Here is a 25829-nt window from a genome sequence, read left to right on the forward strand (position 1 = left end):
TTTGCTGAAGGGCAAGGGTTAGGGCAAGGGTGGGCTTTTCTATGCTCCCAGGCCACAGCCCACCTCATTCTGATTCCCTGTGTCTGGGTGGCAGAGGACAAGCTCTCAGGTGGGCCTGTGGTTCAGGAGGGCCTCCTGCTCTTCCTTCTCAAGCTGTTTGCATAGGAGCCAAGTCATGTGACCAGCTAGAGGGATGGCTCCACAGTTAAGAGCACTGTCTGTTCTTGCAGAGGACCAGGATTCAGTTCTCAGCACCCACACGGTGGCTCACAACTCACTCCTAGGGGATCCAATTCCCTCTTCTGACCTCCAAGAGCACCAGGTACATGCCACAAATGCATGGTGCACAGACATACAGGCAGGACAAACACTTACACATGTAAAATATATACACATTTTTAGCTGGGTGTAGTGACACATGCCTTAAATGAGAGGCAGATGCAGTCACATCTCTGTAAGTTCGAGTTCAACCTGATTTATAGAGTGAGTTCCAGGACAGCCCGTGCTACATAGTGAGACCCTGTCTTAGAAAACAAATAACAATTACAAAAACAAAACAAACCAAAACAAATATCTCTTTAAAAACCAACACATAGCCGGGCGGTGGTGGCGCACGCCTTTAATCCCAGCACTCGGGAGGCAGAGCCAGGCAGATCTCTGTGAGTTCGAGGCCAGCCTGGTCTCCAAAGTGAGTTCCAGGAAAGGCGCAAAGCTACACAGAGAAACCCTGTCTCGAAAAACCAAAAAAAAAAACCAAAAACAAAAACAAAAACAAAAAAACCAACACATACCGCTGGCTGGTGGTGGCGTACACCTTTAATCTCAGCGCTTGGGAGGCAGAGGCAGGAGGATCTCTGTGAGTCCGAGGCCAGCCTGGGCTACAGAGTGAGTTCCAGGAAAGGCGCCAAAGCTACACAGAGAAACCCTGTCTCGAAAAACCAAAAAATAAACTTACACATATGTAGCTAGAGTTTTCCTGCCTGGCCCACAGTCAGGACAAATCTCTGTCACCCACCAGTCCCACAGCCGCTCAGACCCAACCAAGTAAACACAGAGACTTATATTGGTTACAAACTGTATGACCGTGGCAGGCTTCTTACTAACTGTTTTTACAGCTTAAATTAATCCATTTCTATAAATCTATACCTTGCCACATGGCTCGTGGCTAACCGGCATCTTCACATGCTGTTTCTCATCATGGCGGCTGGCAGTGTCTCTCTGACTCAGCCTTCCACTTCCCAGCTTTATTCTCCTCCTTGTCCCACCTACACTTCCTGCCTAGCCAATGGCCAATCAGTGTTTTATTTATTGACCAATCAGCATCACATTTGCCATACAGAACATCCCACAGCACACATACCGTCTTTGTAAAAGCTAATTTTGACAATTTCATTTATATATACATGCCCATAAGACAAAATTTCTTAGCTCTCTTTCCTATTGTCCGCACTGACATTTTTAAAAATTATTTTTGTTTTATGTGTGTGGGTGTTTGCATCTGTATACATGCATCACATGTGTGCAGTTCCCAAGGAAGCCAGAAGAGGGAGTCTGAACTCCTGAAAGTGGAGTTACTAACAGTTGTGAGCTGCCATGTGTGTTCGTGGAAGCAAGCTGGGGTCCTCCGGAAGAGCAGCGAGTGCTCCCAACGGCTGAGCCGGGTCTCTAGTCTGCCTCTCACAGTCCTTCTGCCCTTTTCCTCTGCAGTGCTCCCTGAGCCTTGGAGGGGGAAGTAGAACCAATTGATTTGTGGTTTTGTTTTGTTTTTATTTATTCCAGGTGTTTGTATGTGTGTGGGAACTTGTGCCCCACAGTCAGTGTGGAGGGCAGAGGACAACGCTCTCCTTCCTCCCTTAGGTGGGTTCTGGATCTCATGTAAGCCAGGATGGTCTTGAACTCCTCCCAAGTGTTTGTGAAGTGTTGGGGATCACACCCAGGGATCTGTCTGTGCCTGCCAGGCAGCACTCTACCCGCTGAGCTATACACCCCAACCCTGCTTTTCTTTTTAACAGGAAACTCCTCCTCCTCACTTGCATGTCTTGTAGACATCGTGGATCCCGTGCTTCAGCTCATGACTCTCTTCTTCAAGCCTGTTCCCCCCAGGCAGCCTCAACTCCAAAAATGCGTTGTTCTAGGGCACTCAGTGGGACCACCCTTGACCCCTCTCTCTCCCTGAGACTGCCCTCTTAGCACTGTGCCCAGTCAGTTGCTCTTCAAGCAATTTTGCTTTTCACAGGTGCTGGGCTGTTGCCACCCTCCCCCATTCCCTACCACCCCCATGACACCCTAAGGGCCCTCTTCCCTGGGGACAGCAGCTGCTTGCCCAGGGGCTCCAGGTGACCTTGCACTGCTGGAGCTGGGCTCCCTCCTTCTCAACTGCCCCTCTTCCAAGTCACTTCTAGGACAGCTACCCTGCCAGAATCCCTGCTGTCTCTCCTACTTGACTCCCTGATCTGCTTGCATTTCCTGGGTGGCCTTGTCCCTGTCTCAGGTGCCACTCCCTGTCTCCACCACAATGTCCTCACCTGGACCTGCAGCCTGAGGCCTGTTCATATCTCCATGGCTCCTGCACCTGTGTCCCACACCCCGTGCGTGTCCATCAGGACCTCAGCCTTCATCCCTGCACCCCTGTGCGTGTGTCCATCAGCACCTCAGCCTTCATCCCTGCACCCCTGTGTCCATCAGCACCTCAGCCTTCATCCCTGCACCCCTGTGCGTGTGTCCATCAGCACCTCAGCCTTCATCCCTGCACCCCTGTGCGTGTGTCCATCAGCACCTCAGCCTTCATCCCTGCACCCCTGTGTGTGTCCATCAGGACCTCAGCCTTCATCCCTGCACCCCTGTGTGTGTCCATCAGGACCTCAGCCTTCATCCCTGCACCCCTGTGTGCATGTGTCCATCAGCACCTCAGCCTTCATCCCTGCACCTCTGTGTGTGTGTCCATCACACCTCAGCCTTCATCCCTGCACCCCTGTGTGTCCATCAGGACCTCAGATTCACCCTCCAGCGCCAGGCTCTGCGTCTCCTGCCTAGGCTCTGCCCGCTCCTCACCTCCTAGCTGCCCGGGTCGAGATGTTGCCTTGTCCCTGCTGCCTCTGTCTCTCAGTCGTACCCAGTCCCCCAGGCTCCTGAGTTCATATCCGGCTCCAGGCAGCGTTCTTCATGCCTTCCTCTGCCACGCTGGCCTGGCAGCCACCAGCTCTTGACTCGCTGCTGCAGTGTCTGCAGGCAGGTTTGACTCTGCACGCCCGCCCGGAGTGAGCCTCCCTTTTGTGAGTCTGACCTGGCCCCTACCTCTCCCTTGCCCTCTGTTGTGGCGCACACTGGTGGCTTTTTAAACATTCAGATTTTTTAGATTTATTTATTTTATTATGTTATGTGTATGAGTGCCTTGCTTGCATGTATGTATGTGTTCCATATGTGTGCCTGGTACCCTTGGAGGTCAGAAGAAGGCATCTGATCCCCTAGAACTGGAGTTATGGATGGTTGTGAGCCAGCATAGGGGGCTTAAAAAAATGAGTGTGCATGTGTGTACAGGTTTGTGGGTGGGCACACACATGTGTATGTGCAATCGGAGGTCAGCTTCAGGTGTCGTTTCTCAGGAGCCACCCACCTTGTTTTTTGAGACAGGGTGTGTCATTGGGACGTGGGCTCCAACCAGGCTAGGCCAGTCATCTGCCCGTCTTGGCCTTCCCCAGCACTGGGGTTACATGTGCATGCCACTGTACCTGGCTTCCCCGCCCCACCATGCATATGTGTGGTGTGTGTATGTATACATGTTCTGGACGTGTGTGTGGAGCGCGTGTGCCCGTGCGTGCATGTGCACGGTCACAGGTTGACACCAGGGGTCTTCTTTGGTCACTCCTCACTTTATTTTACTAAGGCAGAGCCAAGGCATCTACAACTCATGGATTCAATGAGTCTAGCCAGCCTGCTTGCTGAACACTGGGGTCACGGGTAGGCTGCCACACCTGCCTCACATTTACACGTGTGCCGGAGATCTGAATTCCTGCCCTCACACTTGTGTGGCAAGTGCTTTACACACTGAATTTCTCTCCAGCCCATGGCCGATATTTTAATGTGGGTTGTGGAGATCGAACTCAGGTCCTCAGGCTTCCGAGGCAAGCGCTTCATCAACGGAGCTCATCTCAGTTCGCACCCCGCTCCACACACACCGAGCTTCCACTCGGTCCCAGCCGGCCTTCCGCTCTTCAGCCCGCAGTCAGCCTCCTGCCTCAGCTGTGTCAGGGCTGGAACCACCACAGGCGTGTCCCACAGCACCCGGAAAGTCTGGAGGCTTTCATGAGGGGAGGTAGAGGAGGCACATGCTCTCCCTCTCCTTGTCTTGCCTGGGACCCTTTCAGCAGGGTTACCACAGTCTTTGCATCTTGAACCTCCACAGCCACCAGCCAGGATAAACTCCTTTTGATTATTTTACCGGTCTGCCACAGACAGTGAATTCACCTCTCATCCCACCTCACCCACCCCGTGACACTGCTCTTGTTCCAGCTGTGCTGTGTGCACAGAGCCTCACATTAGCCTCAATGTCCTCAACTCCCTTCACCCAGCTTCAGGTGGTTGGCCAGATTCCTTCCCGGGGACTCGCAGAACCTGGCCTTGTTCCTGCCTTAGCTTGGACATAGCCATCTTACTTGTGCCCTTCCCCTGGTTTTGGAACACATTGTCTAGTTTGTGCATTGTTCACGGTTTCTATGGTCCTCTGATCACTAAATTGTGAGTTCTATTGTGGCATGGATTTTGCCAACATCCTCAGGAGCCTGGCACATAGTAGGTGCTCAGTCAGTATTAACCCAGTGTTAATGAGTGTGAGAAGCCAGGCACTGCCCTGATCCCTCTGTCCCCCAGAGTCCTCCTGGTTCCTTGTGTAGTGTTTGTGACCAGTGTGGTTTTGTTGTTGTTGTGGGGCTGGCTCAGACATGCCCATTTCTCTTACAGTGTCCCCCGTCCTCAGCACAGCACCCCACACATGGCAGGACACCTGGGTTTCTGTAAGGCCTTTTATTTTTTATTTTATTCTTTTTTAATCTCATATAACTCAAGCTGTCCTTGAATTCACTGTGTGGCCAAGGCTGGCCTTGGGCTTCTGAGCCTCCTGCCTCCACCTTTCATGGGGTGATAGGCCTGGCTCACAGCTCTGTGAGGCTTTAACTGGACCCTGGCCCATGGTTTCCCTCTGAGCAGGAGGCTCAGGCCGCGGTGGCCAGGTCTGAGCCGCTCTCTGTGGCCTTTCCTTGGTGTCCATTCTGAATTGTCCTCAAGGCTGGGACACCCTGCTCCCACCTCTAGACAGGTTCCCCCAGCTGTGGCACAGTGCCAGCTTCCAGGCTCCATGCCTGCTTACTTCCTGTAGCAAATGGGCCCTTCACAGCAGCAAGCTGGGACCTGGGTCTGGCCTGGGCTCCTGTCAGGGCGGAAGCAGAGGCTGTCTGAGGTTGGAGAGATATAGGAGAAGTGGGGTTCTATCATTGCCCTGGCCAGTTTGTTTGTTTGTTTTTGTTGTTGTTGTTTGTTTTTTGTCTTCTGGACCCTCTTGCGGGGAGAAAAAGACATTCTGTCTGTGGTTGCAGGCCTGATGCTCAGGAGAGGATGGCTTCATCCTGCCATGGTCTTTCCAGACCTCAGGCTCCCACCATGGGTCGTTCATTCCTCCTCTCCTGCTCTCTCTCTGAGAGCATTAATATGGTATCTAAGCTGGTTGTGAATCAGAGATCCTCCTGCCTCCGCTTCCTGGGTAGCTGGGCTCCCAGGCCTCTGCTACCAAGACTGGCTCACAGAGGTTGCCACTGGCCCTCAGGGCCTTCTGAGAGCAGGACTTATTTCTGCCCCCGAGGGCTTATGCTTTGGGGGAAACAAACCACACTGAACCAAACGGGCCAAGTTTCCCTGAGCTGATAAGGAGCCACGGACAGTGTTGGGCAGAAAGACAGGAAAGGTCTCAATTACGATGACTTTTTGGGAGCGGGTCAGGGCAGGCCAGCTAGGCTCTCCCTGAAGTCCTTTCCTAGGTGCCAACCTCTGAGCGTCCAGGTGTGAAACCCCACCAGCAGGCTCAGCTCTGCCTGTCCTCTCCAAGCAGGCCTGACAACAGAGAAGGCCTAAATTGCCAGTACTCCTGGGCCGCCGGGACAGAGGCCAGGTCCTTGGTTTAGCGGGCTTGCCAGGCTGCTCTCCAGAAGCTCTGGCCCTTCTGCCTGGCCTCAGATGGTTTCCCCACCCTTGCCTGGAGCCCGAGGTACTGAGGCTGCGCTCCCACCCAGGCCAGACCCCCTTCTCGGTTGATGCCCCAGCCCTTTCTCAACCTGATCTTAGAGGTCACTTCCCCCAAGGCCTCATCTAAGTGTTCCCACTGCAGCCAATGCTAGCCTGCACTTCAGGACGCTCCCAGAGAGGCCTGTGGTCGCGCCTGTCCGGTTGGCCACCGTGTCCCCAGCGCCCAACACATCAAAGTGGAATGAATGAATTGTGCCGGGCAGGGACTTGGCCTCGTTCACGTCCGATTTTCCGGGCCCTCCCCGCCCACGCCGCCGCGGAGAGGGGGGATGGATCCGCAGAGGGGGTGGCGCGGCGACCTCTCGGGCATCCCGGGAGAACCAACAGGAAAGGGGGCGCCTCCACGCAGGGTGCGCGCCCGGCGGGTGCTGGGAGGGAGGTGGCGCCGGGCGCTGAGTGGCGGCTCCGAGTCCACCCCTGGCGCGCCGGTGCGGGCGGGAGGCGGGGAGCGCAGGGGCGGCGGCGGCGCAGCGGCAGCGAGCATGTGCTGCGCAGCCCAGTAACCAGGGACGACCGCGGCTACCGAGCGCCGGCGGCTGCGGCGCCCAGCCCCGCGCAACTCCGCGCCGTGGCCGCCTGCACCGCCAAGGCCTGGCCCTCGCCGCCCGGTCCCCGAGGCCCCTCGAGCAGCCAGCCGCGGTCGCGCAGCCCGCCGGAGTCCCGCGCACGGGACGCGCGGGCACGGCCAGACAAAGGCGCGGCCCCGGCCCGGCCCAGTCCGGCCTGCCGGCCTCCGCGCGCCCCGGCCCGACCCAGCCGCTCCCGCTGGGCGCCCCAAGCGGGTCCGGCCCGGGGAGCGGGGGCCGCGGCCGCCGAGCATGGGGAAATCCAACAGCAAGTTGAAGCCTGAAGTTGTGGAGGAGCTGACCAGAAAAACCTACTGTGAGTGAGCCCCGATCCCCGATCCCCCGTCGAGCCACGACCTTCCCTCCGCCCTTCCCGGCCGCGCCCCTGCCCCGCACCTGGCCCATTGTTCTACCCGCGCCCCCGCCCCCGGCCCTGGCAGGATGTCGCCTGTCAGCGTGTGCTGGGGACCATCCCAGGTCCTCAGGGCATCCCCAGCCCACTCGCGGCCCCCCTCCAGTTCTAAGGGCTCCGACTGTGCCAGGGCGGGGGGTGGTGGTCCCGGGAGGGGGCGCCCGGGCGTAGTGTGGCTCTGCTGCTTGGAGCGGGGTGGGTGGGTGATTCATGCCTAATGATGATGCTGCGGCTCTTGTCGCTGCGAGGTTGGCCTGTCGCCCCCTCCCTGGCAAATGTGACTGTGTGTTGGGAAGGAGAGGGGTGGCGAGACTGGTAGAGCGCTCAGGCAGTGACGACGGCAGGGTCCAAGGGTCCTGGGCGCCCTCTTGGATGTATTCTCCGTGCCCTCTTTTCCTTGCTCCTGTCTGTTTGCCGCACCAGGAAATGGGTTTCTACAGCCGGAGCTGACGGATAAAGGAAGGTCTGTCCCGTTCCACAGTCCTCTAGATCACTCTCAGGTGTGGCTCTCCACTTGCCCAACTTCACAGATCTCCTGTCTCTGCATCTGCAGTGTCTCCTCACCAGGTGTCCCCCTCCTAGCAGCCTCTCCAGGGTGGCCCTGCTCACCCAGGGCTCACTGCTATAGGTCCTGACCACCCACTTTTACTTTGGGAAGCAGGAGATGGATGAGTGTGTGGAAGGACCTCTGCCAGGCTGTTTGACTTGCAAGGCAGCAGTGGCCTGGTCTTGGGGTGGACCCCGAAGTGGGTCCTCGGCAGCTTTGACTTAGCCATCTCTGCACCACCCGGAAAGACAGGCAGTTGACTGGCAGCAGGGTGTAGATGGAGGCTCTAGTCCAGTGCATGGCCTCTGCTCTCCCCCAGCCCCCATGCCGGTCTTCCAGGGGGCACGTTCGCAGGTCTTGGCCAACCCAGTGCCTTAGCCCCATGCTCCTCACTCTCCATAGACTTAGAACAAAGGGGGCCTTACTGATTGTGCTCTCCTGGCCCCAGCCTGAGGAATTGGGCCTCAGGGTGGTCACATCCAGGAACTGCTCCTGGGGATGTGCCCCTCCAAGCCCAAGTCTCCCGCTCTCTCTTTCCAGAGTGGGTGGGTGGCCTTTTCTAGCTTGTTACTGTTTATGAGGTTGACTGGACCCTCCAAGGTGTGGCCCACAGTCCTTAGCAGTTAGTCTGTGGGTGGGACACCCCGGGACCCCAGGGTCTGGGGAGGGCAGAGAGCTCCATGGACTTCTCCAGAAATGGTATGCGGTGTACCAGGCTGTCTCCATGGTAGGAAGGCTGGAGGCATGTGAAGTCAGTGTCCTGCTTATTGAATGTGTCATGCACCATTAGCTTCGTCCTTAGCATAACTGTATACCAACAACTTGGCATGTTCTAGGCACTACAGCTGTTCACAGAGAGGAAACGGCCTGAGAGAAGCGAGGTGGTACACCTAGCCTGTCACAGCACTGGGAACGGCACCTGGGTATGCCTCTTCAGGGAGAGACCTCAGGCTTATAGCAAAGAGCCCTTCTGTGCTTCTCTTTCCCGTGCTGGCCCATGCTGGCCCATGCTGGCCCATGCTGGTCCATGCTGGTCCATGCTGGTGGAGTCTGGATTCAGAAGACCCAGAAGGGTCAAGATCCTTTGCCAGCCCCATCTCTGTAGGGCCTGCCCATCAACTTGAGGAGAATGGGGCCAGCAAACTGTCAGGCTTGGGCTTAGTGGTACTCTGCTGAGCCTTTGTGATGTAGAGTAGTTTTGGTCAGGGCGCTCTTCCTCCACTAAGGCCTTATTAGGGGTAGGGGGATTCACTTGCCTCTGAACTGTCTCCCTGTGGAAGCCAGCTCCCTCCAGGCAGGCCTTTGTGTGACCAACAGCCACCTCTCCCAGTGTGGACACTTAATAGGTCTGCAGATCTTTGTGGAAGTAAACTCATCTCTTCAGGTAAAGCAGAGAGTGCCTGCAGCCTGGGGCAGGCCCCACTCGTACTTTTTCTTTCTCATGAGGTGTTGGCAATGTCTACTTCTTCTTCCGGGGGAATTCTGAGTAAGGGGGTCAAGAGAAGCATCATCCAGGAAGGAATCCCAAATGTCACCATCTCCTGAAGAGTGTGCAAAGTCCCTGGTACTTGGGCAGCTCTTCCCTTAGGTCTGGGCTGAGCTCTGGGATTGGATCCTTAAAAGTGTGAGTCCTGAGGCCAGAGAGATGGCTCAGAGCAAGCATGAGGATCTGAGTTCACATCCCCAGTACCCACTTATGAAAGAGCCGGATACGGTACCTCATGTCTGTAGCTGGGAGGCGGACACAGAGGGATCCTGGGAGCTCACTGGCCAGCCAGTCTAGCTGAAATGGTGAGCTCTGGGTTCATTAAGAGACACTGCCTCAAACAATAAGGTGGAGGGGTTGGGATTATAGCTTAGTGCTAAGAATGAGCACCGCTATTTCTTAAAGACCAGAGTTCGATTCCCAGCACCCATGTCTGTGGCTCACAACTGTCTGTAATTCAAGCTCAGTGTAAGCCAAAGTTTCTATGGCCTCTGCACTCACATGCATAACCCCTCTCCCCCACACATAGTTAAAAATAGAAACCTTTAAAAGCAAAATAATGTGGAGAGCCATAGGAGAAGACACTAGCATTGACCTCTGGCCTCCATCTGCATTCACAAGGGTAGAGTGTATCTACACACACACACACACACACACACACACACACACACACACACGCGCGCACACGCACACGCACACGCATACGCACACGCACACGCACACACACGAACCAACACATGGAATGAGAGCAAGATAATCATGTATTGATTTTGGTTCTTGGTTCTGGGGAGACGAAGAACCATAGCTCTGACTGATGCTGTGGGTCTCTGACAATCCTGTACCACTGGGGGCCCAATGGTCCCGCCTGAGTCTATGCTGGGTACCATCCTGGGTGGTGTGGATCTATTACAGTTTGTGGTGTGGTGTGGTGTGGTGTGGTGTGGTGTGGTGTGGTGTGTGTGCGTGTGTGTGCGTGTGTGTGCGCGTGTGTGTGCGTGTGTGTGTGCGTGTGTGTGCGCGTGTGTAAGCAGGGGAAGGGCTGAAGCCTCCATGAGGACTTGACAATACATCTGACTTCAGCCTGCCTGAAGATGAGCATCTTTCCTGCTAATGCCCTGGAACTTCCGGTGTTCTTCCTGTGCAGAGAGACTATTTACTGACATGGTGTGTGCTCACCTTCACTGCAATTTCCTCCATCTCCAAGGGCAGCAGGTTAGCAGAGGGGGAGACCCTTCTGCCTCTGCCCCTGCCCCAGGTAGGACTCACAGACTGGCGTGAGCAGCAGTAGGGGTTCTGGGCGGTCTGCCTCACTCTCTTTGAGCTGATTGATGAGGCGGTTGCATCCCTGTATATTCAAGCTGAGGGATATATCCTAGCTGAGCCTTGCTTTTCTCCTCTGCAAAATGGGTATGGTCTTGGTAGGAGGAAGTGAGCAGGGGTGTAAATGTGGCCAGTGGAGTAAGTAGCTAGTGACTATTCCCAAACATGTCGCTATTGCTTTGAATGCATTATTATTCACACCCTCTTCTCCTCCATTGCTCGGATAGAACCCAGGACCTCACACACGATAATTAAGTGCTCTATCAATGAGCCCCAGCCTCAGCTTCGAGCTTCGTCATGAATCAGCCTTAAGTCCTTCGTTCATGGGTTTCATCTCTGCAGACAGCTCTTCCTGCGGTCCCAGTCTGTGTGCCTAGCAAAGCCATTCAGGATGGAGTGAGTTCTGAGCTATTTTTCCTGAGGCCCAGTAGGGTCTTGCTTTTGCATGGCATCCTACCACCTCACTTGGTCATGATGGAACTGCCCCAGTCTGCCATTCACTGAGTGCCCACTCTGCTGGGCACACGGATAAGAAGGAACGGGAGACACAGGTCCTGCCTCCAGTGGAAACTGGCCAGGTGGCACACGAATCCTTTGTTCTGGTCTCAGTGCGTGCCAGGGGTAGAGATGCCTTTATTTTCCATGGTCTCTCCCCATCCCACACTAGCGCTGGCTCCTCTCCGTTCAGGAGTTGGGGGAGGAGAGGTCACTTCTTGTCACTTGGTCAGTTTCAGCTTGGCCTTGACCTTGCCTGCCAACCTTGAGCCTCTTCTGCTTCTTCCCAGATATCCCGGCTGTTTCTAGCACATAGCAGATTAGGAAGAGAGGGGATGAGTGTGTTCCATGGCTGTGCAGCAGTGGACACCCTGAGGGCCTGGGGTGGAGGGTCTGGCTGGGGTCAGGCTGAGAGGGGCAGGGAGTTACAGTTGGACTTTTGGGTTTCTGGTTTGGGGCTGTCCAGGGACCCAGAGAAGTCTGCTGTATAGGAGGAAGGGTGCTCCCTGCTCAGTACCTCTGCCCAACTCTTATGGGTCAGAGAGAAGCCGCCGGGGAGGCAGTCTCTGCCATACATCTTGGGACAATTTCCAGAACTGGAGTGATGGCTCCATGGGGATGTGGTGGGCAGGTCATCCCTGACCAGGAGAGGGAAGGACCAGAGAAAGGGCTTTCTGTTGTCCCTGGCCCCCTTCCTCCCTTCACTGGGGTGGGACAAAGCAGCAGGAGAAACTTAGGAGAGACTCAGTGCTGAGGTGGGTACTTAATAGGACAGTCCAGCTCTGTGGAGAGTAGGCGAGGTCCCCTACAGGCTCTGTGGCCTTGAGTTAGCCACATATCTTCTCTGGGTCCCAGTGTATTTGGCTGTGACCCCTGTCTGCATGGTTGCATGGTTCCACAGGAAAAGACAATGCTTTGAGGGCCTGAAAGGGCATGGGGCCTCAAGGCAGCAGGGTTCCGGGGCAGGATTAGGGCTCAGTAACCTAAATATTGGGAGGTTCTAGCCATTTCCTGTGGTAGGAGGAGACCCTCCCTCCTTCTCTGGAAAATGGGCTTCATGGTAAGTTGAGGAGGAGTCGGGGTACATGGAGGAGATAGTGTGGTCCAGTGCTTCCCCAGGCAATCCAGTTTCGGTTCTCCGCAGGCTGCGGGTGTATGCATCTGACTGGTCAGTGTAGGACTTGGGCCATGGAACCTGGGCTCTTCCCTGTCCCTGTCACTCACTCTGTACGTGACATGTGACTGGCTCCTCCTGTCCCCTCCCCAGACAGCTCTCCCAACCCCAAGTGTCTCTGCAGGTCCTTGTCCCGGCAGCCCATACCACCTCAGGACTGAGCGCCCCCTGCTCCAGGTCAAGGTTTGAGGCCCTTGTGGCACAGGCTGTGGGGACACTGGGGGTGAGTGGGCCTCACTAGAGTCACTCTCAGGTCATAGACAGGAACTTGGATATTTTCCAAGATAGGTGGGGAGCCGTGGAAGGGAGGTGACAGAGTTGGGGGGCACTGTGAGGTTAGGTTTGGAAAGAGCATTCTTGGCTATAGTCCAAAAAATGAAGGAGGCAGTAATAGGAACCAAGGGAGATCATGGCAATGAACTCAGGGTGTCACTGGGGTGGTCTGACAGAGTCCAGGGGTACTTCAGAGGGACTCCATAGTCAATCTTCACCATTCTATAGCTTTGGGGTTGTCTACTTTTAATTTCTAACTTTAATTTTTTGTTAATTCCATTATTAATTTTGTGTGCGTATGTGGTGTGTGTGTGTGTGTGTGTGTGTGTGTGTGTGTGTGTGTGTGTGTGTTTAGGTCAGAGGACAAATTGGGAGTCGGTTCTCTTTTTCTAACATGTGGGTTCTGGGATTGAACTCAGGTCTCCAGTCCAGGGAGAAGAGCTTTTACCCATTCAGCTCTCCCACGGGCCTAAATCAGTTTTGTTTGTTTGCTTATTTTTAATGTTGCAACATATGCATGCAACATGTGTCTATTTAATCCTCTGTTACTAGACAGCTAAATTGCTTCTACCCCATTGTAGAGCTGCGATGAATGTTTCTGTTTTGAGTCTTTATACATGGGCTGGGGGTGTGGCTCAGTTGTTAGAGTCCTTGCCTAGTGAACCTGCATGAACACACACATGCGTATGCATGCATGTAGGTACACATATACCAGGGCCTTCAACCGCATGGCCCCGAGAGTCTTCCAGATCAAAGATTCAGTTCTATTTAACAGTAAATGAAGGAGATGAACTTGAGATCGCGAACTTCCTCTTTTCTTCCCCCGAGATTGGCAGCCGTGGAGTCCAACAGTGACAGCCAGTGCTGGTAAGAATGCAGCAAGGTGACCCACGCGCCCCCTCTGTTGCCGAAAAGGTGGTTAGAGTGCCCTTCTGGAAAGCACATCAGCCAGTTTGAACCAAAAGCCTTTTAAGCCAGTGTGGAGGCTCATGCTGTAATTCTAGAACACTCCAGAGATGGAAGGAGGGAAGTGAGACTTCAGAGTCAGCCCAGAATGCACAGAGAGACTCTGCTCAAAAGAAAAAAAAAAGCCTTTTAAAATGTACCATGGCTTTAACTCCATAATCTCATTTTGGATTGTTTATCTTTAAGGAGAGACTTGCACAAATATCCATCCATCCATCCATCCATCCATCCATCCATCCATCCATCTTGGTTAGTTTTTGAGACAGTCTCATGTAGCTCAGGCTGGCCTAAAATTCACCATGTAGACAAGGATGTGCTTGAACTTCTAATCCTCCTGCCTCCCTCCCCAAAGGCTATGATTACAGCAAGCACCACCCCGCTCTGTTTGTGTAGTGCTGGGGATGGAACCCAGGGGTTTGCACATGCTAATCAGACACTCTACCAACAGAATTATGTGCACGGTCCTCAAAGCCCTGATTTCTCAGTACCTCTCTCCCAAGACTGCACAGTAAGTGTGAGAGACTGTGGGCCCTGCACTCTTGCCAGGACACCTTCTTTTTGCCAGAATGTGTTGGGGTTTGGTGGGTGTGTCTTTGCTACTTTAATGAAGGCGTCTGCTGTGCTTCGTTCTGAGAAGTTCTGTAAGAAAAAACTCAATGTTAATCGAAAGGAGCATTCTGTGTTGGTCACTGAAGGTGTGTGTGCGTGTGCGTGTGCGTGTGCGTATGTGTGTGTGTGTGTGTGTGTGTGTGTGTGTGTGTGTGTGTGTGCGTGCATGCAGATATCTGCAGAGGCCAGAAGAGAGCATTGAATCCCTTAGAACTGAAGCTACAGCAATGTGAGCTGCCTGATATGGATACTGGGAACCAAACCTGGGTCTTCTGCAAGAGTGATACGTGCTCTTAGCCCCTGAGCCCTGTTCTGGGTTCTTAACATCTCAGGATCCTCATCTGGGAGTTGAGATGACAACTCCCCAATAATGCAGGGGTGGTGGGGTTGGGAGTGTAGTGTTGGGTTTGTCAGCTCTTCTTAGTCCCGCCCCCTTTGTTCACCAAGGATGGTGGAGAATCTGAAAGCAGCAGATGGCTAGAATCTGTGGTGACAGTGAGAGACCCACTGATGATGCGTGTTCCTGTGGCCCAGGACCATGCTCAATGCTCAGGAGCATCATCATCCACTCCTCCTGGGAGCCCTGTATGTCCCTCTCGAAGATAAAGACAGGGAAGTTTCGGGGTAGGGTAGGGACATGACAAGAACCAACCTGTGGCTATAGTTTGGGCAAGTTTGAGCCTGGTCCCATCCAACCCTGGGACTGAGTACTTAACACCCAGCCCATGTTAGTAGAAAGCTCTGAGAAGGCTCTGTGGGGCTGTGTGGGTTAAGTGTGAGCATGCGTGGGTGTCTGTGTGGGTGTTGCAGGCTGGATAGGGGCTGAGGGTCACATGTGCAAGCTCTGACTCACGTGTGCATATTCTGAGTGTGACAAGGTCATGCCATGTGTTAGGAGTGGGTGAGCCATCTCAGTCTGTGCATGAATACACACCGTGTCTGGGTGTGTATGTTGGGGGGTAGCTCTTTGCAGGTTGTAAATGCAGATAGATTTAGGGGTGGTGGCTGGAGAGGGAGACCTCGCATCGGCCAGAGGCCACCTCAGCCAGTGGCTCTGGGACTGGGAAATATGGCTGCCTTTTCCTGGTCGTCATTGGAGTCTTGCTGCTGGTGGACATGAGGGAGTGCCCCTGGGATGAATGATGTAATGGGAACTGATGTATTAGGGAAGAGCTTGGTGACAGGAGTGTTGACAGGGAGCAGTGTCACCTATTACAGTTGTCCCCCTCTCCCCATGGCTGAGAATGAGGGCTGATGCCCATTTTACAGAAAGTGGGAAGCAAGCCCAGGCAGGCCCAGGGGCATACCAAGGTCTTTTAGCCAGTTAGCATCAGTCTTGGGGCTCAGGCTAATCTCATCCCTGTGTGACCAAAACCAGGCCCTTTCCGTTGTGATCTCTGAGCACAGGGTAGTGAGTGCCCGTCCCTGGAGTGTTGGACACTGGCCGAGTGTTCTGTATTGTAGGGTGGGTGTGAGGCCAGGCAGTGAGTAGGATGTCTTGCCTCCCATGGATGTTTGAGCAACTTCTGCCTTGGCTCTGCAGGAAGGAGGCAGAGGTGAGGCCCTGTGGGAGGGCGATCTTATCGGAAGCACTGGAGGTGTCTGGTGAGCGTGGTCAGGAGTATGCAGGGGACTGTTGATCACAGTCCCCAGCCTTCAGGGCTCTCCCAACATCCCACCCCAAGGGAGGCAGATGAAAATAATGTGCCTGGCTCTGGGATCTCATGGAGGGCCCCCAGCCTCTGAGCTTGAGAGTAGTGCTCCCCATTTTCCAGTATCTGCACTACCCGTGTGTGTGTGTGTGTGTGTGTGTGTGTGTGTGTGTGTGTGTGTGCATGTGCGCTGACGATGGGTGCATGTGTGTGTGTGTGTGTGTGTGTGCTGATGATGGGTGCGTGTGTGTGTGTGCTGACGATGGGTGCATGTGTGTGTGTGTGTGTGTGTGTGCATGTGTGCTGACGATGGGTGCATGTGTGTGTGTGTGTGTGTGTGTGCATGTGTGCTGACGATGGGTGCATGTGTGTGGAGTCTAGAGGCTGTTGTCATGTATCTTCCACCTTATCTTTGGAGTCAGGATCTCTCACCGACCTGGGACCTCGCTGGTTGGTTAGGCTGGCTGGCCAGTGAGCTCCGGGGATCTGTGCTCTCCTCAACTGTAGTTGAGATTCAGCTTCCCCAGCTCTTACAGGTGTTGGCTCTCAGGTCCTCTAGCAGGCACTTGACTGACTGTTCCTGCTTTTATGGCAGGCTGGGGCTGGGAGATGAGATGCCCAAGGGTGAGAAAAGACCCAGAGTGCCCTTGAGTGCCCTGCCCAGTGCTTGGCACAGTCTAGCTGCCTTAGGATGTGTCTTTGGATAAAGGAGGAGACCCAGTCCTCGTGGATGTGTGTGGATTCAGGGACACAGTGACATAGAGTCTTCAGTGACCGTCAGCTCCTTAAGGCTTAGACCATGTCTTGTGGCTTTTGGTAGCTGTACAGCTGCTATGGGGCAGGCAGGCAGGCAGGCACAGGCAGGCAGGCATAGGCAGGCAGGCACAGGCAGGCAGGCACAGGCAGGCAGGCACAGGCAGGCACAGGCAGGCAGGCACAGGCAGGACAGGCAGGCACAGGCAGGCAGGCACAGGCAGGACAGGCAGGCACAGGCAGGCAGGCACAGGCAGGACAGGCAGGCACAGGCAGGCACAGGCAGGCAGGCAGGCACAGGCAGGCACAGGCAGGCACAGGCAGGACAGGCAGCCACAGGCAGGCAGGCACAGGCAGGCACAGGCAGGCAGATATGGCTTCCATTGTCCCCATAAGCTTTCCAGACCTTTCTTTCTGGGCCTTTTCCTTTGATCCCACTTGGCCGGCACAGCTAGCCAGTGGTCCCTGGGAATTGCCGGGGGTAGGGGGCTGGGTCCAGCCAAGGCCTTGTACCTGGACACCCTCTCAGACAGTCTCTGCCTTCCTGTCTGTCCTTTTGTCTGTATGGTGTGATGTCATATATCTCAGCTCTGGGGAGATGGATTATTCAGCTTTGCGGGGTGGGGGGCTCTCCTGGTTTGAGGAGCGCAGGTTGGGGGCCTGGGAAAGGCCTGGTTCTGACACGCCTGGCTTCCCACAGTGGCCCAGGAGCTGGTGGACTCAGAGCCCCTGTGTTCTGGATTCCGGCGAGTGGAGGAATGCGACTCTGAGGAATGTTTAACCCGGGCAGAAATAGCACACTTTGCTTTCTTTATTTGGGGCTCCAGGTTTCAGCATAGGGTGCCACTGTTCTCTCACTCCAGCCTGGGGCCACAGCTGCCCAGGTCCCCCACAGCTTTGGCCTTTTGGGGACAGTGGCCTCTTTCCAGTTTTCTTTTATTGTTATTATTTTTTAACCAAGAGTTGCTGTGGGAACCAGAAAATGGTTTGGACTTGGAAGCACACACCAGGCCCTTACTTCCTCTGCCCTTCAGCCTGCTCTTCTGTGCATCTTGGGGAGGGAGGGGCATGGAGCCATGAGGTCTGCCTGCTGTCTATTGTCTGCTCTGGGGAACTGCAGCTCGGGGATTCCCTCCCCCAAGGCCAGCTTCAAATCTTTCTCCCAATTCCTACTGGGGAAATCTGCTCAGCCCTTTCCTGCAGAGCCCAGGAGCAATCTGTGAAATGGGCAAAGTGACTGAACCCTGCCTAGAAGGGTGGATGTGAAGACCCTAGTGAGGGGCCTGACACTCTCTCCTACTGTGTCCTGGTGGCTTCACACATCCATGGAGGGAGCCACGCCCCTTGCAGGCTCCATACAGTGTGGGTGGATGAACTTTGAACCGTGCTTCGGATGCTCAGAGGAGTAGGCCACCTCCCTTGACCCATCCTCAGCACTCACAACTGGCACCAAGGCCCAGCGGCCCTACCTGCCGGTGTCTATCTTGGATGGGGTGGTGACAGTGTGTTTAACTCTCCTGCACTTGGCTCTGAGCCATGAGGCTGAAGGTGGTGCTCTTTGCAGGCTCAGGTCTGTCTGTCCCACCCCGCCCCACAACACATTTGTGGAGATGAATAGAAAAGCCAAGATGGAAGTAAACAGCTTATGGATGGGCCAGGCTTCTTCCAATCCATCCTGAGTCTGCCTCACTACCCTGACTTGCGCTTGCTCCTTTCTCCTGGGACCCCTTCTGGGTCTGGGGGCTCCAGGGCTTTAGCAGATTAGGCCTAGCGGAGACCACAGTCCCCTGTGGCTGGGGAGACAGCCAGCCACTCATCCCTCCTTCCCGCCCTCCTGCACCTGCCTCTTGGTAGGAACTACAGCTCCCCTTCAGAGCAGGAGATGGGGCTATTTTTGGCACTGTGGGGGGAGGCAAATGCTTTCCTTCTGTTCAAAAATACATAGTGTGCACTGTGCAAACAGGGAGCTGGGCCTGCTCAAAGCCTGTGCTCCTGGGCACTGGGCTTCTTGCCATGGTCCCAGAACCCTCTGGGGCTCTGTAGCCCACACAGCCAACCAGGCAGGGTCACTATTATCTTCTGACTGCTTGTCATGGGGCCCTTGCTGGGCTCAAGGGGAACATGATCTTAATTAAAACTAGCAGCAGCCATCAAAACATAGAGGCTCCTGCTTTAGGGGCTCTGGCTGGGATGCCTGTTTCCCTGCATTGGAGGAGCTGAGGGTGCCACTGACAGTGCCCTAGGGCATTCTGGGAAGGATGCCCTGCAACTTTGGAAGGAAGGCAGGGGACCCTGGGCCCAGGGGGAGGCCCAGCTGGCTGAAGAGTTCCTAGGACTGCCTCTTTATTTCTCATTTCCTGGTCGAGAAAGTGGTTATAGACTATCTGCCTCAGTTTACCCTGTGGTGCTGACACAAGCCGGCATTGACAGTTGGTTCTCTGGCCTACATGTCACTCATAAGAAGAAACGGAAGTGAGTCTGGTTTAAATGTCAAGACAAGCTGTTGGTGTAATGGGGACCTACCTGGCCTCGGCGCCCCTGTCTTGTGCATTCCTTTGCTGACGTGGGTAGCCCTGTGCAGGGAGGAGTAGGAGGCAGGGTAGATTTGGGCCAGAAGGTTTGTCTGGCAGTGGCTTCTGGTATGAAAGCATCGGGACTGGGCTGCTCTGAGGGCCTGTAGCCAGGAGGTGGTTTGGGAGGAGGCAGACGCTGGTGGCTGGAGTTCTGTGCTGCACCCACCAAACACTCCCAACTGGACAGGTGAGAGGGTGAGCCGCCAGGATGGAGACAAGCCCCGCTACATCTGCCTCTGAACTTTGCAGGTGGGCGTGTGTATACATATGGAAACCACAGGCGCAGGCTGGGTGTTTTCTCAGTTGCTCCCTAACTTATTTATTTATTTATTTATTTATTTATTTATTTATTTATTTATTTATTTATTTATTTATTTATGTGTTTCGAGGCAGAGTTTCTCTGTGTAGCTTTGCACTTTTCCTGGATCTCACTCTGTAGACCAGGCTGGCCTCGAACTCACAGAGATCCACCTGCCTCTGCCTCCTGAGTGCTGGGATTAAAGGCGTGTGCCACCACCGCCCGGCTAACTTATTGCTCACCGATTTGCTAGACTGGCCAGTGAGCCCCCAGGGCCCTTGATGCTTCTCCCCAGCATTGGAATTATAGACACACCCACCACACTTTCTACTGGGGGTCTGAAGCCAGGTCCTCATACTTCCGGGGCAAACACTTTGCCAATCGAGCCATGTCCAGAAGCCTTTTCACTTCCTTCCTTCTCTCCCTCCCTCCTTCCTTCCTTTCTTGACAGCATCTCACGTAGCCCAGGTTGGCTTCAAACTCCCTGTGTAGCTGAGGATGACCTTGAACCTCTGATCCCCGTGCCTCCGAAGTGCTGGGGACCTAATCCAGGACCTTGCGCATGCTAGGCCAGCACTCTACTAACATCCCCAGTCTCCCGAGCTTCTGGTTCTTATCCACAGAAGGAGGGACGGTGGTCTCTGCCCCAGGAGGTGCCTGCTGAGCTTGGTGCACAGTGGCTAGCCCCCCAACCCCCGCCCCCCCCATTGAGAAGCAGCTTGGGAAACAGGATGTAAAGTAGCTGGGGATACTCTAGCCTAGGAGATAAGGGACCAGCAGATGCTGTGGTCAAGGTCACAGCCTGACTTCCGGTGCCTTCTGGACTCTGTCATGTTCTCTCTACCTGTGCCTCTGTACCCGTCACTTTTACTGGTGGCTGACAGCAGCCACCCTCCTGCCCAGCCAGCTCGGGTCCTCCAGTTCTTCTGCACTACCAGCGCAAGGTTGAGTCACTGGGGTGCCTCCTCTTTGGTGAGCAGGTCAGGCCACGCCCCTACCCTGGCTCTTAAAGGGCCAGCTCCATAAGCAGCACGAGCACATTGTTTGCCTGGAACTGTGTGTATTCCAACAGTCCTAGCAAGATGCCTTGGAATTCATGCCCCAGAACTTTCCTGGGTCTCTGCTGGAACTGGAGCTCAGGGGTTTCTAGAGCAGAGTCACTGAGTCCTGGGCAGGAGGGGAAGTGGGAGGAGCTGACTAAAGGCGGGGCTGCTTCCCTCCCCAACAATGTCTGCCAGTTTGGCTAGTTATCCCCTGGGTGGGGGCTTTGCATCCTTCTTTGGGGGGGGGTGTCTCATTTCGCCCCTCTCCTCTGTTCTGCAATGGGAATCCCTCACCACCCTTCCCCTACTCCTTTTCTGGGCTTCTTTGCTCCATGGGTTGTGATATTAGCAACCGTGACTGATCAGGCATGCCTGAGCTGCGGGATGGTGACTAGCCCGGTGTGTGCCCATCCCAGGACGGAGGGAAGGGATCAGGAAGGCATGAACTGAAGTGGAAAGGTGGGCTGTGGGACAGGAGGGAGGTGGCCTGTGGTAGGGATGGGGGTGCCCAGGTCCTGCCCGTAGGTCCTGCGTGCTGCTGCTTCTCCTGTGGCTTCTGTGACACATTAATTAACAACGGCAGCAGTTGCTAATGCTTCTGGACACTTGTCATGTTCTCTCTGCCTGGACAGCAGCAGCCTCCAGTGGCTAAGGCTTTGTTCCAGCAGCCTGTGGCCACCTGAGGCACCTCCTGTGCTCTGTGAGGTTTGAGCTGGGCAGACAGCTGCTTCTGACAGAGTCCCTCCGCTCTCTTCTGCCTGTCAGAGGACTGCTCTGTGCTCCTGGGTAAACCTCCATACAGCCTTGTCCTCCACCCTCCAGGCCAGGGTGGAGTCCTGCTCTGCCTGCTTCCCTCCGCTCCTCAACCCCCACTCCCATCTCAGACAGTCCCATGTAGCCCAGGCTGGCCTCCCACTTGCTATATGGATTGACCCAAGTGCTGGGATCACAGGCATGCACCGATTATGGTGCAGTCTTATAGGGTGCTGGGATTGAACTCACGGCTCTGTGCATGCTAGGCAGGCTCTCTACCAAGTGAACTATGCCCCCACTTTCAATTTGTCACTGTGATCTTTCCTTTCTTATCGCGTGGGTGACTAGACAGCTGTACTTCAGGTCTGTCCTGGTTATATTAGGGGCTTGGAGGACAGGAGCCCATGGGGGTCACTGCTGTGTCTCCAAAGCCCAGCTCAGAGTCTGACCTGCTGTAAGTGTTTGATAGATGAAGAACTGAAAAATCCCATGTGTCTTAAGACCATTCTATCAGGGGGCTGCAGAGATGACTCAGCAGTTAAGAGCATTGGCTGTTCTTCCAGAGGACCCAGGTTCAATTCCCAGCACCCACGTGGCAGCTCACAACTGTCTGTAACTCCAGTTCCAGGGGACACTACACCCATGACAAAACACCAATGAAAAAATTTTTTAAATATATTTTAAAAAAAAAGACCATCCTATCAGGAAAATATCACTACTCCCATTTTGCAGATGAGGAAACTGAGGTTCAGTTGCCCCAAAGTGACAAGTACAGAAAGAATGACCAAGTTTAGTGAAAGGTCCCTCTGAGAGTTGAATACTGTCTTGGTGCCTCTTGGCACGATCAATAGCATAGGCAGTCTGGGAAGCATTGTGGGGCCGAGCTGTATGAAAGCTGAAGAAGTGACCCCCACCCCCACTGGGAGTCTGCAGGAAAAAACCCACACCAGCATCTTCCTGAGGGGCACAGAAGGTGGCGTTCATCCCCTAGAGGATCCCTTCTCTTGCAAGGTTCCCAGTCTGGTAGTAGAGAAGGCTTGGGCCGGGGCCAGTTCCAGGGGCCACTTTTGTGTTGCTCATGTGTATATACATTGTATGTGCATGTTCCGAAGAGAGAAGTATGGCTGGGGACATCGCAGCAAGTACTCTGGCTACTGAGCACCTTCTGTGGGAACCTGTGTACTAAGCACCCACTACACACCACCCAGTACTGTCCACCACCAGACACAGGCACGCATACCTGTTTGTTGGAGCGTGCAGCAATCTGGAAGGCTAGGACTGTACATTCAGCAGTGGCAGAGTCATTTTTCATGACCCAAGGCCGTGGTCATCGGCATTTCTGCCTGTCTTTTTCTCATGTGTGCAACTGGGGTAGGTTTTAACTTCCTGTTTCCAGAAAGAAAAGCCGAGACTCAGAGAAGTTAGTTGGTGTGTCCACTGTTATACCGTTGGACGTGGTCAAGACTGGACCTGAACTTAGGTGAGTCAGTGCAAGCAGATGGACCAGCAGAAGCTGAGGGCCTTTGCTATACTGGAGAGTCCGTCTGGGCCAGAGATTTGGTACCCAATGAGCTGGAGCAGGTTCTGCATTACTGTTCTGGAAGTCATCACCTTTGAACAGTGACAAGAGACTACTATGGAAAATTCCACACCAGACCTCATGGGACGGGTTGCAGCAAAAACTTGGTTGCCCTAAAAATCCCGTACAAAACCACCCTCGGGTTGCATATAGAAGATGGGTATTGGGTTTTGATCTGAGACCTCTCCCCGGGGATGTCTCATTATGAATATACAAATTATCCCCTAATACAGAATAATCTCTAGATATGTGGAACTTTTGGTTTTTCAAGACAGAGTTTCTTTGTGTAACAGTCCAGGCTGTCATGGAACTTGATACGTAGACCAGGCTGGCCTCGAACTCACAAAGATCTGCCTGCCTCTGCCTCCCAAGTGCTGGGATTAAAGGCGTGTGCCACTACCGCCCAGCAATATGTGGAACTTTTGATAAGGAATCCTAAACTCTGTGAGAGTGGGGTCACATGTAAAGGAATCATCTCCCAGCATGCACTTGGGGGATGTGTCAAACACTTACCTTCTCCAGGATGTTCTGGGGTTCCATAGACCCTGCTACTGTTTCCACCTCCACTGCAGATGAGTTTGGGCAGGTAGCTTCACCTTTGGGTGAGAGCATCAAGCTCTTTGCCTGACAGCATGATTCCGGGGTGTGCTACCATGGCATGCTGGGAGCTGCTCTGGCTACTTCTTCCTTCCGCCACTGCTGGAATCCACAAGGCAAGGTGCGCCTTTCTGTAGTTTGACTTCAGTTTGGGGGGAAAGTTGGTTTGGCTGACATAGAAATTAAAATCACTATGGTTTATGATCTTGTTTCTGGAGTAAAATAAAATCCACAAATGATAGGGCAGATAGTAACATTTATAGACATATTTGAGCCAGAATGCAAACTTTGAATCAAAACTTGCCGTGTGTGTGTGTGTGTGTGTGTGTGTGTGTGTGTGTGTGTGTGTGCATACACATGTTGTGGTCAATAATCAGGTGTCTTTCTCAGCTCCTCTCCACTTCACTTTTTGAGACCAGGTCTCTCAGTGAACCTGGAGCTCACTGATTGGCTAGACTGGCTGGCCAATGAGCTTCAAGGATCTTCCCCCCCCCTCCCCCCAGCGCTGGGATTTCATGCACTCTCTGTCACACCCAGTGACAGATCCTGGGGATCTGAACTCAGGCACCGTCTGAACCATCTCTCTATCCCTCAAACCTTGCTTTTGATGGCTGCTTGGAGTCTCTCAACTCCAGGGTACCACCAGCCCTCTCTCCTCAGGGAGTCTGTGGGGAGCACCTTGAGGGAACTCTTGGACCCTTCAGTGCATGGCCCTCCTCCAGGGGCAGCACTCTCCTCCTGCATACTGCTATCCCTTCATCAGATGAGAGAACTGATGACTGCCTCTTCTTCCAACAAGGGCTGCTGTGGTGATGGCAAGCGCCCGTGTGCCCTGCTGGACAGTACCCCAAAGCCTCACCCCCCCCATTGCCACACAGCAGGTGCTCTCACCAGCCTAGGGGCTCACCAGGCTCTCGGTGGGTGTAACCATCCCAGGCTGAGACCTTTGAGCCTGGGGAAAGGACACAGGTTGCTGAGCCTCTGATTTGCTATGCCCTGCCACTGTTTGTATGATTTTGGTGGCATGCTGTTGCCTCTCTGGAGCCTCGGGGTTTTCTTACTCACAGTGGACTGTCAGTGAGGTCTTTCAACACGGGGCGGGTGCAGCCCCTGAGCTCAGCCAATGGAAACAGCTGGGGCTCAGGAGATCTGAGGGACTAGGAGGGAAATGGGATTGAACTTGAGATTTGGATGGCTCTGAGCAGTCTCGCATCTGTGCTCCCTCTAGGGCCTGGCTCCTCTCCCTGACAGCAGCCGGAAGCTGTCTGCTTTAGTGTGTGCTAACACCGTAGCTTGGCTCTGCCAGCTGCATCTCCCACCTCCACCCAGAAGGCAATGAGAGCCTCACTGTTTTATTCTGACACCACCACTTGTCACCAGAGTAATGACAGCAATGTCCCTGTGTCCAGGGCTGGGCTGTTTGCCACGTCTATTTTCCTGTTGGCTCCGTCAGCAGCCCTGTGCCAAGAGGAAGCAAGGCTCAGAGTGGCATGCATGTGCGTCCACTGGGGTCTTAGCATGACCAGGTAGCTGTGCCTCTCTATTTGAACCAAGGCCGTTCGTGGGAGAGTGTGGAGTGCTCTGTGCTGTGAGCTCGGGGGTGGTGGTGTCTTAGAAGTCAGGGAGCAAAGCTGGTCCAGTCCAGCCTTAAGGTGCCTTAGAGGCTGAGAGACCTTGTACTCAACATCGCTGAAACAAGGCTTTGTGTGTTGCCCTAGTCTCCACACACAGAAACCAGGCTGCGGGGGATGTGAGGGGAAGAGATGGGAGGCTGGGTGCCAGGGGGAGAAGCCTGGCCAGGAGTCTTTGCGTCTGATTAGCCTTGGGAGCTTAACCATCGGGTGGGATTCTGCTTATGAGGGAAGTGGCTTTGCCACAGCCTGTGACTCCTGTCCGTGTGGGGCTCAGATGCAGCCCGGGTGAAGGGCCTAGTGTGTGGCCACCCAAAGAGCAGTCTCTACCAGTTGCCATAGCATCTCTGTGGGCAGAGTGGGGGAGGGTAAGAGCTGTTGCACAGAGGGTGGAGTGTGGGGGAGGCAGGCAGGGCCTGTATGTCTTCCCTGTTGATTTGTGGTGTGCCCAGCCCTGAGCCGCCCAGCTGGGCTGGCACAGCTAACATGGGTAGAAATAGCGCCTGCCAGCTGGAGGCTGGGCTGTTACCATCCTGCTCCAGGAGGGGCCTGAAGAGGGCTGATCCAGGAGCCCTGCTCTCTGTGTCATGTTAAGGGAGGGCCCAGGGATTCAGGGCAGGGTCAGTCTCTGTCTAGGCAGGGTCAGTCTCTGACCTCTTTGGGGGAAGAGCAGCGGGCAGGGCAGGAGCTGTTTCTCTCTGCCTGGCAGAGGCGTGGGGTAATCACAGTAGCATTGCCGGCTTGGTGCCAGGCCCTCGGCAAGTGCTGTCATGTTATCTCTGTCTGCTCGGAGCCGTGATTCCAAGTGCTG

The 25829-nt window shown here is 54.5% G+C and overlaps 1 protein-coding gene across 1 annotated transcript in view; it reads left to right on the forward strand.

Annotated features, from left to right (window-relative positions):
- The first annotated feature begins 7059 nt into the window (after positions 1–7059).
- Ncs1 (neuronal calcium sensor 1) overlaps positions 7060–25829 on the forward strand; it is a 52723-nt gene continuing 33953 nt past the window's right edge. Inside the window, exon 1 of the mRNA XM_059260026.1 lies at positions 7060–7173. Within this exon, the coding sequence (XP_059116009.1) occupies positions 7110–7173 (64 nt within the window). The 5' untranslated portion in view covers positions 7060–7109. The remainder of the gene's footprint in view (positions 7174–25829) is intronic.

This window comes from Peromyscus eremicus, chromosome 4, assembly GCF_949786415.1.
Source record: "Peromyscus eremicus chromosome 4, PerEre_H2_v1, whole genome shotgun sequence".
Taxonomy (NCBI): Eukaryota; Metazoa; Chordata; class Mammalia; order Rodentia; family Cricetidae; genus Peromyscus; species Peromyscus eremicus.